The 13,933-nt window shown below is 41.5% G+C and overlaps 1 protein-coding gene across 1 annotated transcript in view; it reads left to right on the top strand.

Annotated features, from left to right (window-relative positions):
- The window catches only part of LOC149447689 (telomerase protein component 1-like), a 49,798-nt gene that overhangs the window by 30,796 nt on the left and 5,069 nt on the right, over positions 1-13,933 (top strand). The window contains exons 9-11 of the mRNA XM_089652192.1: positions 381-584; positions 4,517-4,729; positions 5,086-5,286. Coding sequence (XP_089508318.1) covers positions 381-584; positions 4,517-4,729; positions 5,086-5,286 — 618 coding nt within the window. The remainder of the gene's footprint in view (positions 1-380; positions 585-4,516; positions 4,730-5,085; positions 5,287-13,933) is intronic.

Raw genomic sequence — 13,933 nt, 5'->3', positions numbered from 1 at the left:
ACTACATGCATGTTATGTTATAGGTACATTTACTGTAAGTTAATTCAGAAATGATGACCTTGTTAAGGGGGCTGAAATCTTACTGCTGAAATCTACAAAAGATAAGAAGACAACGTGATTCGGTTACGGTGAAATTGACTGTCACTGTCCTGTATTATCAATCTCCAAAAACAAATGATATTGTAAATTTGGTAACAGTCCTGGCTGTCTGATCTCATGTTTACTGTCTCTCCAACTGGCACTAAGATGACCTAATTTAAAAAGTATACTCTACCCTAGGAAATAATGAATGATCCTGGCAATATGTGTATATGAATATATGAGATCATCAGCTGTGTCGTAGTTATTTATTAGAATGTTGCAATAACTTTGCTTTCAAGTTCTCTCACCCTTCTGATGTATCTGACCTCCTGTCCTGGTTGAGCACTCCAGGATTTCTACCTCAGCGCTGCAAGTGTGTTATGAGCTGTATACCAACAGTCTCTGTCCACAGTGATCCCCCACCTTACTGTCTTTACCTGGACCTTCTTCCTATGGACACCGCTCAGCGCCTGGCTACCATGTACCTGTCCCGCTATAGCAAGGTAAAGGCAGTACTTTTTAGAAGTCATAAATTCTAACACTAATCACAAAATGAGAGAAGCTTACTATGTGGATATACCCTTAAAGGAATTTTCGACTAATTTTGCATATATTTTCTTTGTTTATTATGATCAGGACTAAAGACTACATTTTTTTACCATATTTTTCATTTTTTATTTAGTCAGGTAAGTATGAAATATTACATATGAATATTTTTGTATTTACAACATACATACCCAACCAGCAGGTGTATCTTTCATCCATTTCTCACATGCTTACCTATCCTTCCCTATCAGTAGACCCCTGCTTACAGAATGCAGTAGCTATAGTCAGAATGATGGCCCTTTGATCCCATAGGGAAAGGAAGCCTTGACTGGGGAGAGTATGGCCTAGTAGCAAAGGCGGTGCTAGTGGATGAGCCCCAAATGGCTGAAGGTGATTGGTCAGTCAGTGGCAGAGACTGAGTGGGCGGTGCCTGAACTCTGTCAAACTCTGTAGTGACGTAAAATCTCATCACCGTGGAAGCAGCAAAAGGAAGAGTTGTATGTCCACCCGCCCCTATTTTCTTTCAGTTAGGTCGGTTGTCACAGCATTTCCAGCAGTTTTTCCTTGCCAGCGAAAAGCTTTCTTTTAAAAGGCTATGCCCTTCAGTGGAAGTTAGACCAGTCTAGGGCTCTCCAGAACTGACGGTAACGACAGGCCTTTAGACTAGGTCAAGTTACGTTTTTGGGAGTGCTCAGAGTCTAACTGTGACTGGCACAGGTTTAAGATTAATGTGTAATATTTAACCCCTCCACGTCGGGGGGCAGGGTGTAGGGTCATGGGACCGCCATGAATGGCTGTCACGGCAGTCACATGATCGGAAAGGTCCCGATCGCAAGGAGAGATAGGGACCTTTCCGTGGACGCCAACACATGTGCTTGGAGTCCGCAGGGCGTGCGCTCTCAGCACGTTTGTTTACAAATGGCAGTCACATGATCGGAAAGGTCCCGATCGCAAGGAGAGATAGGGACCTTTCCGCAGACGTCAACACATGTGCTTGGAGTCCGCAGGGCATGCGCTCTCAGCACGTTTGTTTACAAATGGTACGCAAATATGCGGCTGCTCGGCGTCAACGCCCAGCCGCTGAGATGCCACATATTTGCGTACACTTGGCGTGAAGAAGTTAAGGTTTAAAGTTCAATATCTATGTTTGAAACTGCTTAAGTGAAATTTAATAAAGCTGTGGCCTTGCTCTTCCAACTTATCACATCTGAATGTCGTTATAGTGCCCCCATAATTGGTATCAATGGGAGGAATAGTGCCCCATCATTGGTATCAGCGTTAGGAATAGAAAAAGTCCTGGTGTCAGTGGCAGTGAAAAATGCCCCATGACTGGTGGCAGAGGGAGGAACAGTATCACACTATTTGTATCAGTGGGAGGAATAATGCCCCATCATTGGTATCAGTGGGAGGAATAGTGCCCCCATCATTAGTATCAGTGGGAGGAATAATGCCCCATCATTGGTATCAGTGGGAGGAGTAGTGCCCCATCATTAGTATCAGTGTTAGGAATAGTGCCCCATCATTGGTGTCAGTGGGAGGAATAGTGCCCCACCATTGGTGACAGTGGGAGGAATAGTGCCCCATCATTGGTGTCAGTGGGAGGAATAGTGCCCCATGATTGGTGGCAGTGGGTGGAATAGCACCCCCATAATTTGTATCAGTGGGAGGAATAGTGAGCCATCATTGGTATCAGTGTTAGGAATAGTGCCCCATCATTGGTGTCAGTGGGAGGAATAGTGCCCCACCATTGGTGACAGTGGGAGGAATAGTGCCCCATCATTGGTGTCAGTGGGAGGAATAGTGCCCCATCATTTGTGTCAGTGGGTGGAATAGTGCCCCATTGTTGGTGTCAGTGGCAGAAACTATGCCTATTAACCTCTTAAAGACCAGGCCTATTCTGCCACTTCTTTCCTACATGTAAAAATCAGTTTTTTTTTCTAGAAAATTAGTTAGAATCCCCAAACATTTTATATATATATATATATATATATATATATATATATATATATACACATATTGTTTTATTTTTTCTGCAGATGCCCTGGAGGATAAAATAGTGGTCATTGCCATTATTTATGTCACACAGTATTTGTGGGGAAATTTTTCAAATGTAATTTAAAAACAAAATACACCAAAAAACATAATCTATAACCCAATATTTGGTAACCTAAAAAAGATGATGTTATGCTGAGTAGATACCTTACATGTCACAGTTTAAAATTGCGAACACTCTTGGAATGGCAACAAACTAAGATACTTAAAAATCTCCATAGGCAGCACTTCAAGACATTTTTACAGGTTACCAGTTTAGAGTTACAAAGGAGGTCTTGCGCTAGAATTACTGCTCTCACTATAACATTTGTGGTAATACCTCACATGTGTGTTGCAAACAATATTTACATTTATGCGTGCGTGACCTACGTATGCGTTCGCCTCTGTGTGCATGCACAGGGGGACCGAGGTGCTTAAAAAAAGTTTATTATTTATTTTATTAACCTTTTTTATTTTTACACTGTCCCTTAAATTTTTTTGTGATGTAAACATTCCTTGTGATAGCAATAAAGCATGACAGGTCCTCTTTAAGACCCCAGATCTCTCCTCTACCCTTAAAAGTATGAGATTAAAAGAAAACATTTATCTTGTGCTTTCCAGAAAAAAAAGGCTCTGTTTACATTTGCCCTAACCGGAAGTGACAAAATGCTTATTGCTTCTGGTCTCTTACACAACTGGGGACGCTTCATTCTATGATTAGCTGGCAGAACTGCTGGCTTTAGTACCATGCCCCCCCGATTGCATGGAAGAGCCCAATTGAGGGGATGGAGGGATGACCCCTCCTGCCGCTTGTAAAAGCAATCCAGTGGCTAATTAACCACTAGGATCACTTTTACAATGTAGGGCATTACAGCTGAGAAAAACAATACTGGGGTTATGGCTGACAGCTGCAATCATTGCCCTGCTATAACTGCTTGAAAAACGTCACTTACATATGCTGTACATAATTGTACAAAGTGGTTAAAGCCAGGGGCGGACTGACAACTCATGGGGCCCCCGGGCAATAGGGGATCATGGGGCCCCTGTGTCCTTGCCCAAACTCAAAAAAGCCTATTAAAAAAAGGTACCAGGGGCAGCTCATGGGGCCCCCTACTGACCCCGGGCCCTCGGCAGTGCCCGAGTTTCCAAATGGTCAGTCTGCCCCTGGTTAAAGCAGACATTCACCCATTTAAAATATCTTTTTCATTGTGCTACAGCACTTCCTCCCTCTTCGCCAAGGGGAGAATGATGTTGGACCCAGCTATCTCCTGGGATGTCCAGTGTTTTGCTGAAGGATGCATGCACACCATGAGGTTCTGCTGGGTTATTCAAGCAAATATAAGATCCATTATCAGAAACCAGCAGTTTGTGAGTGCGTGCATGTGTGTCAGTACCCCCATGCATTAACAGATGTGCTATAGGTCTCTGCCAGATCTTCAGCACATCCATGCACGTGCGGAATATCCAAAGATGGTGGTGCAGAAGAGGAGCTGGGTGGACAATATTTCCAGATGGACTTTCCTCTTTTGTAAAACAGATTTTATAGAAGTAGAAGAAAAGATATAAAACATCAGTTAAAAAACTTGTAATGTAAAAGAAATATAAAATAACAACCTAAAATCAGTGCAGTTTTTCTCTGTAGATGGACAGGATTAGTGGAGTAATGCAGTATAGTCAGTACTGAAATTTGAGAGGCATCCCATTCTAAATTTTTCTGTACATTGCTTTATGTAGGCTCTAATACAGTATGTTTCTAACTTTGTACAACACTCACAAATGCACATAATAAAGCAGTCATAACTAGTTCACAAGTACATTTGAATATACATATAAGCTATATATTTTCTGCCACATGTAGACATTAAGCTCAGAACAGCTTCATCAACTTCTTCAGAAATCCTCCTCAGCAAATCCTCTGTGGTTGTCCCTTGCCTGTGAGGAACTGCGTGTGTTTGGTGTGTTTGAGATGCTCACCAAAAAAATTATTGGATTTCCTGACTCACTGCATGGACTTTTGGGGAATATCATTCAGCGACTGGTACAGGAAGACCAAAGTAATCATGTTAAAAAGGTGTGTTTTTTTTTTTTGTTTAGTTTTTTTTTTTTTTACAAATTCCTATTTTTATTTATTAAATGCACAAAGAAACTCACCTCTTAAGTTTTCTTAGGACCACCTAGCAACCAGTAACTGAATCAGCTCCAGCCCATGCCCTCCATCCAGCACTCTGCTGCCTCTCGATCATTGCTCTGCAGTTAACATGAGAGCAGTGGAGGCAGGGGGAGGCAGAGTCATGGTCACAATCCACCTTCTCGCTCCCCGCAGTTGACCAATCGATTGCAATCTATGGCTTGCCGACCTCCAGTGTATACTTTTGACAATTTTATAAATTTTCTTTTATTTTTTTCTTCTTGTTTTCTTTTAAATAGTTACTTTGTCTGCTGCACTGCTGCAAGGAGGGTGTAGTGGAAAGAGACCTGCAAGGAGCCATGTCTTCACTAGATGGTGGTGCAGATCTTCCTGCAATGCACTGGGCCTCACTTCGCAGAACACTGAGTAGTCTCCTTCGTGTAGGCCGGGACAGTCGAGGGAGGGATACCCTAAATTTCTTTCATGGCAGCGTAATACAGGTAACATTGGAGAATGAGCTAAAACACATGGGAGATACAGTACATGATTCAAGTACTTCATTTAGTATTGTATTAGGCAAGATTTGCTTTTCATTAACAAATAAAGATGTGCAATTCACCCTTTTCAAAAAAATAAGTGCACATATTTTTGCTGAATAAAAATGTGCATTTATTTTTTTTTTCCTGCAGGAGCTTTGAAAGCATTGCACCCACGATCAGTGGATCAGGGGGTCAATGTCAGGTTTCTGCAGACAAACCCTGTAGTTTTTAGCCTGTTCCTCCATACAGACTGTCAGTTTGAAAGGGCTTGTGAATGAACTACAAGGGTGCTCATCAGCACCTTTGCAATTCATTCAGAAATACAAGACATCTGCCAAGGTGAATGACGGTACTTGTAGTTCTTTAATTCACAGGAAACTGTGAATGAATGATGTAGCCATGTGGTCAGAACCGTGCATAGCCACACTGCTTTTTAATTGTGACAATGGGTGCAGAAAGAAGATCCCCTGCCCACTGTCACACTGAGGGGGGAATCAGGGGAGAGGTTGCAGGAGCTGGAACATGTTGCATGTTCCACTTTAAATACTGGCGGAACATGTAAAATGTTCCAAAAAGTTAACTTATCCTTTAGACCATGCACAGCTAGAACCAATTCTTACTTTTCTTACCTAACTTGTCCAGTGTAAAGATATGGCAGATACTTGGTAAAGGAACTGTTTTCTCCATATCTCCAAATGCATTACTTATGCACTGTATTACTCAGATGTTAATCACTACATGGTCTAGTTCAGGGGTGGGCAAACTTTTTGACTTGAGGGCCGCAATGGGTTCATATATTGGACCCGGGGGCCGGACCAAGAGTAGATGAATGATGTGTATGTGTCATCCATAGTAAGCATAGTAATATTCCCCCATAGTAAGCATAGTAATTAATCCCCCATATAGTAATTCATCCCCCATAGTAATTCATCCCCCATAGTAATTCATCCCCCATATAGTAATTCATCCCCCATAGTAATTCATCCCCCATATAGTAATTCGTCCCCCATATAGTAATTCGTCCCCCATAGTAATTCATCCCCCATATAGCAATTCATCCCTGTTGGATTTTTAGACACATATAATACTTCTTCTAGTGTCTTGAGGCGATTATGAATGAAAGAGCCATTGAAATAAAAAATGAAGTGTGATTTTATTCTATCACACAATGGTGTAAAATAACAATGTAAAGTGTATTATGAACAGTTCCATGTAAAATGACAAGCAAACGTTTAAAACAAAGTCACCATTATCTGTCATGGCTGTCCTTGCCATGTGCGTCTCATGTCCTTGTCCGTTCTCTGTGTCCGAGAAAGAAGACGGAAGTAGACTGAAGTGACGTTAATGACTGTCTTGTCTTGCAGCACCTGTTGCAGCTTCTCAGACGTGTGTATGCAAGAGTGTCATGTTAGCGTAAGTGTGTGTGTGTGTGAGTCTCTCTGTCCGTTATCCGATGGTCTTTTATGAGGCAAATGTACGTCATAGTTAGTGATCTTAATACCTTCTATGGAAAGTATTACTGCTTAGCAAAGCCATTTCATAAAAGGGAGGGGATACTATACATATGATGTTTGATGGACAGGAACATATGTATGCTGATGTAAATAATATTATAAGCTAATGACGTAACCCTCAGTTATATTTAAAGTATAGTATAGCTTAAGAACATATCAATGTATATATGTATCAATGTTAGAAACGTATACTAAATACAAACAAATACTATTAAAATACGTACTGTAATAGTAAGTCCCTTCTAATAACCTTGACATAACTACCAAATACTTTTATGCCTAAATATAGCATACTCAACCTTCAACTGGTATATACTATTTCAGCTTAACTTGTATATCTTTTGGTCTCAGCTATAATTGAAGAATAGTAAATACTACCATTTGTCAAAGACCACTTACACATATTAATATTAATTATGACTAATCATAAAAACCAAATATTTTGCAAGCTTGCCATCAATATAAATGCCGAATCATAATTTAGATTTAACAATCCCCCATAGTAATTAATCCCCCATAGTAATTCATCCCCCATAGTAATTCATCCCCCCATATAGTAATTCATCCCCCATATACAGTTGCAAGAAAAAGTATGTGAACCCCTTGGGATTACGTGGAGTTTTGCATGAATTGGGCATAAAATGTGCTCTGAACGTCATCTAAGTCACAACAATAGAAGAACACAGTCTGCTGAACATAATACTACACAAACATTAGATGTTGCCATGGTTTAATTGCACATAACATGTAAACATTCACAGTGCAGGGAGGAAAAAGTATGTGAGGCCCTAGCTTAATGACTTCTCCCAGAGCTAATTGGAGCCAGGAGTGAGCCAACCTTGACTCTAATCAGTGTGATGATATTGGATGTGTTGCTGACAGCTGTCCTGCCCTTAAAAAACACACACCTGTTTTGGGTTTACTGGTTTCAAGAAGCACTGTCTGATGTGAACCATGCCTCGCAGAAAAGAGCTCTCAGAAGACCTACAATCAAGAATTGTTGACTTGCATGAAGCTGCAAAGGGTTACAAAAGTATCTCCAAAAGCCTTGATGTTCATGTGTCCACGGTAAGACAGACTGTCTACAAATGGAGAAAGTTTAGCACTGTTGCTACTCTTCCTAGGCATGGTCATCCTGTAAAAATGACTGCAAGAGCACAGCGCAGAATGCTGCATGAGGTAAAGAAGAATCCCAGAGTGTCGGCTAAAGACCTACAGAAATCTCTGGCACATGCTAACATTTTTGTTGACACATCTACAATAAGGAAAACATTAAACAAGAATGGAGTACATGGGAGGACACCATGGAGGAAGCCATTGCTGTCCAAAAAGAATATTGCAGCACATTTGAAGTTTGCAAAAGAGCACCTGGATGTCCCACAGCACTACTGGCAAAATATACTGTGGACAGATGAAACCAAGATTGAGTTGTTTGGGAAGAACACACAACACTATGTGTGGAGAAAAAAAGGCACAGCACACCAACATCAAAACCTCATCCCCACTGTAAAACATGGCGGAGGGAGCATCATGGTTTGGGGCTGCTTTGCTGCCTCAGGGCCTGGACGGATTGTTGTCATTGATGGGAAAATGAATTCCAGAGTTTATCAAGACATTTTGCAAGAAAACGTACGACCATCTGTCCGCCAACTGAAGCTCCGCAGAGGATGGGTGATGCAACAGGACAATGACCCAAAGCATACAAGTAATTCAACAAAACAATGGCTGCAACAGCACAGAATACGCCTTCTGGAGTGGCCCAGTTAGAGTCCTGACCTCAACCCGATTGAAATGCTGTGGCATGACCTTAAGAGAGCGATTCACACCAGACATCCCAAGAATATTGCTACACTGAAACAGTTTTGTGAAGAGGAGTGGTCCAAAATTACTCCAGATCGTTGTGCAGGTCTGATCTGCAACAACAGGAAACGTTTGGTTGAGGTTATTGCTGCCAAAAGGAGGGTCAACCAGTTAATAAGTCCAAAGGTTCACATACTTTTTCCTCCCTGCACTGTGAATGTTTACATGTTATGTGCAATTAAACCACGGAAACATCTAATGTTTGTGTAGTATTATGTTCAGCAGACTGTGTTCTTCTATTGTTGTGACTTAGATGACGTTCAGAGCACATTTTATGCCCAATTCATGCAAAACTCCACGTAATCCCAAGGGGTTCACATACTTTTTCTTGCAACTGTAGTAATTCATCCCCCATAGTAATTCATCCCCCACATAGTAATTCATCCCCCACATAGTAATTCATCCCCCATATAGTAATTCATCCCCCATATTAATTCATCCCCCATATTAATTCATCCCCCATATAGTAATTCATCCCCCATAGTAATTAATCCCCCATATAGTAATTCACCCCCCATATAGTAATTCATCCCCCATATAGTAATTCATCCCCCATATAGTAATTCATCCCCCCTATAGTAATTCATTCCCCATATTAATTCATCCCCCATATAGTAATTCATCCCCCCTATAGTAATTCATTCCCCATATTAATTCATCCCCCATATTAAGTCCCCAAGTCCCCCCTGTGTCAATTCACTTACCTTTGCTCCGCGCGTTCCTCTTGTTCCTCTTGTTCCCACGCCGTTCGGTGTAGCATGAAAATCTGTCTCCAATGAGGATCTGTCCCCCTCGACGTATCTGCGCATGTGCCAGTTTCAGGCATTAGCAGCCGATCGGCGATCTCCGACACATGCGCAGATACGTCGAGGGGGGACAGATCCTCATAGGAAACAGGGCGGACTGTGAGAGGAGCCTAGCGGGAGCCTAGCTCCGCGGGCCGGATTAAAAGGTCCGCCGGGCCGTATACGGCCCGCGGGCCGTAGTTTGCCCATTGCTGGTCTAGTTGCTTTAAGTCCTGCTCAAGTTTGCAAATTACCTTGCAGTATGGAGTCAATAATGGCCAGCCATCATGTGTTGTTGTAGGCTTTCTTTTGGGTAACAACATTTGTAGATTTAAAGGAAGATTAGTGTGTATTGATCATTCAACTGTGTATTAGTTCAGTCTAATTATGGCACTGAGAAATACACTATATTGCCAAAAGTATTGAGATGCCTGCCTTTACACGCACATTACAGACTTTAATGGCATCCCAGTCTTAGTCCGTAGGGTTTAATATTGATTTGGCCACCCATTGTAGCTATCACAGCTTCAACTCATCTGGGAAGGCTGTCCACAAGGTTTAGGAGGGTGTCTATGGGAATGTTTGACCATTCTTCTAGAAGCGCTTTTGTGAGGTCAGGCACTGATGTTGGACGAGAAGGCCTGGCTTGCAGTCTCTGCTCTAATTCACCGCAAAGGTGTTCTATTGGGTTGAGGTCAGGACTCTGTGCAGGCCAGTCAAGTTCCTCCACCTCAAACTCGCTCATGCATGTCTTTATGGACCTTGCTTTGTGCACTGGTGTGCAGTCATGTTGGTACAGGAAGGGGCCATCCCCAAACTGTTCTCACAAAGTTGGGAGCATGAAATTGTCCAAAATGTCTTGGTATGCTGGCACCTTAAGAGTCCCTTCGCTGGAACTAAGGGGCCAACCCTTGAAAAACAACCCCACACCATAATCCCCCCTCCACCAAATTTTACACTTTGCACAATGCAGTCAGGCAAGTATTGTTCTTCTGGAAACTGCCAAACCCAGACAAGTCCATCAGATTGCCAGACAGAGAAGTGTGATTTGTCACTCCAGAGAACACGTCTCCACTGCTCTAGAGTCCCGTGGTGGTGTGCTTTACACCACTGCATCCCACGCTTTGCATTGCACTTGGTGATGTAAGGCTTGGATGCAGCTGCTCGGCCATGGAAACCCATTCCATGAACCTCTCTATGCACTGTTGTGCTAATCTGAAAGCCACACAGAGTTTGGAGGTGTATCGCTATTGACTCTGCAGGGAGTTGATGACATTTTACATGGCCTACCACTTTGTGGCTGAGTTGCTGTTGTTCCCAGTTGCTTCCACTTTGTTATAATACCACTAATAGTTGACGTTATTTAGCAGCAAGAAAATGTCATGGCTGGATTTATTGTACAGGTGGTAATCTATCACGGTACCACACTTGAATTCACTGAGCTGCTGAGAGCGACCCATTTAAATGTTTGTAGTCTGCATGCCTAGGTGCTTGATTTTATACACTTGTGGCCATGGAGGTGATTGGAACACCTGAATCCAATGATTTGGAGGGGTGTCCCAATACTTTTGTCAATATAGTGTATCTGCACAAATGTTAAATGGACAGGATTAAACTTAGCCATATCCCCTACTTTTTGTTATATCCCCGGAACCACTATTAGTGACAGTATGAAGGAATATAGATGTAAAGGGAATTTTGGTAGGAGACGTGGAACATAAGGTCGGGGTATACGCTGGCGACATGTTATTCTTTATAGTAAACCCTAGAGTAACCTTACCCAATCTAATGAAAATTTTAAAATATTATGGAGAGCTAATGAATTTTTGTTCAACCAGCGGGTTGAGCAAAAAAATAATTAAATTCCCACATTCACACATTTGACACCGCCCTGCTAACCAACTGTACTCTGCCCTACTGATTTCTGTTTCTTTACACTGTCCTGCTGACCTCCCATCCCCTGCCCCCGTGACCTTTTTTACTGCCCCCCCCCCCCCACATCAGACTGGCTAGATCTGGCCCTGGCAGATAGGCAGAGATTTCAAGTACATTGTGATCCTTTAACAAGATGTTCACCTCACACAGATCTAGAAATACAATTCATGAAAAAGGTAAGAGGGAGAAGGAGAGTAGGCATTTAACATCATAAAGACAAGCCCCTATCCTCCACCCAAGGACCCCAGATCTTACAAAAATTTTTAGGGCAACTGCAACCCATATAAATCAATTTGTACAGAGAAACTATCTGGTTCACCATAGTTCTCAACTGCTGAACTGTGGGTGGCTCAGAGGACTTCCATTTGGTCAAGATAAGCTTTTATGCGTAGAACGCTGCATAAAAAAGGAAGCACTTTTGGTGGCAGGAAGCATCCAACTGCACTCCCATAGCCAACAGGAGAAGAACCGGATCTAAGGGTAGACAGAGATCTAGGACAGTATTAAGATCCACCAGCACTCCTTGTCAGTAGCATTGTAGACTAAAGCAGTACCAAGTCATTTGTAAGAAAGTGCCCACCTCTGACATGCAGGGCGACAATATTTGTTAACTGTAGGATAAATGAGAAATAGCCTCTGCGGGGTATAATATGCACGGTGGAATAATTTAAGTTGGATAAATCTGTCTTTGGCTGATATTATCAGTGGTATAAATTTTTTGTATATTTTCCCCCCAATCGTCTTCATTAAGGCCAGGGAGATCACTCTGCCAGGTGTGACACAGTTGGGTAACTTTAGCATACATATTTAGTTAATTAGCAAATCATGAAAAAAAATACATGGGGGCTACATGTCTGCTATTCTAACCCACTGGATTTTTTGAGTCACCAATCCATATCAAGTATGCAGATCAGCAGAAGTCACTTTTATTTGATTATGTTCTACTACCCCGATTCCAAAAATGCTGGGATGCTGCGTAAAATCTACATAAAAACAGAATGCAATGATTTGCAAATCTCATAAACCCATATTTTATTCACAATAGAAAATAGAACATTCATCAAATGTTTAACCATTAGCCGCCCGGCCAATAGCTGTTTGGCGGCCGGAAAAATGCTTTAGATTTCCGGGTGGACGTACTCCCGGGCATGCGCAGTTTGCGCGCTTGCAGAGCTGCAGAGCCGCGCAGCAGCGCGATCTGTCACCGGCCGTGTACCTCGGGCACGGCCGATGACAGATCTGAGTATCGGCCCCAATTGCCGGTACCATGTGACCTGCTGTGACCAATCACAGCAGGTCACATGACAGTTGTATACTATGGATGGCTTCATTCATGCCACCCATTGTATACTAGTGTCTAGCTGTGAATGGTCACAGCGATCACATGCACATGTCATGTGATTAGCTGTGGCCAAATCACAGCTAAGCAAAAAAAAAACCCTGAATGAATCGATGTCATTCAGGTAAATGCTTGCTTATAGCAAAGTAATTCTTTGCTATAAGCAAATTGTGTATAAAAAAAAAAAAAAAAAATACTGATCACTTCCCCAAAGTAGTACAATGGTACTATGGTAACATTGTACTACTTTGGTCATAGTGAAATATGAAAATCTAAAAAAAAAGAAAAAAATGTAATAAATTAAAAATAATAAAAAAAAAAATATATATATATATATATATATATATTTTTTTTTTTTTTTTTGTTCCATACTGTCACCAGTCAGTGTCCCTGATCACCGCCATGCCAGTTATATGATGATGCTGTACTGCACTGGTGACAGTATGTAAAAAAAAAATAGTGAAAATAATTTTTTTCATTTTCCGAAAAATTATGACAAAAAAATAGAACCTCAAAAAACTCGCCATTCCTCTTATGAAGTACGTCGGACTGTCTGCTTTGCAAAAAGTGGTCATTTGGGGGATATCTGTACTATTCTGACATTCTTGGACCTCAAGAAATTAGATTGGCTGTCAGTACTTCAGGATTGATCAATATTCAGATCTATACCATAGTTTGTGAACTCTATAACTTTCCTACAAACTAAAAAATACATCCTAATTTGGGTTATTTTCACCAAAGACATGTAGCAGAATACATCTTGGCCTAAATTTATGAAGAATAATTATTTATTTGCAAACTTTTATAACAGAAACAAAGAAAAACGTGGGGTTTTTTTTCAAAATTTTTGGTCTTTTTTTTGTTAATTTAGCAAAAAATAAAAACCCCGGCGGTGATTAAATACCACCAAAAGAAAGCTCTAGTTGTGTGAAGAAAATGATAAAATTTTAGTTTGGGTACAATGTTGTATGACCGCGCAATTGTCATTCAAAGTGTGAGAGCGCTGAAACCTGAAAAATGGCCTGGGCAGGAAGGGGTAAAAGTGCCTGGTATGGAAGTGGTTAAACTGAGAAAATGTATCATTTTAAGGAAAAAAATAAAGAAATTTTGAAAATAATGGCCTCAACACATCTCACAAAAGTTTGGACAGGGCCATGTTTACCATGGTGTAGCAT

Source organism: Staurois parvus, unplaced genomic scaffold, assembly GCF_062004578.1.
Source record: "Staurois parvus isolate SC_StPar_1 unplaced genomic scaffold, SC_StPar_1.0 ptg000673l, whole genome shotgun sequence".
Classification (NCBI taxonomy): Eukaryota; Metazoa; Chordata; class Amphibia; order Anura; family Ranidae; genus Staurois; species Staurois parvus.
Note: the sequence above shows the minus strand (reverse complement) of the source record. Positions and strands in the feature narration are given on the sequence as shown.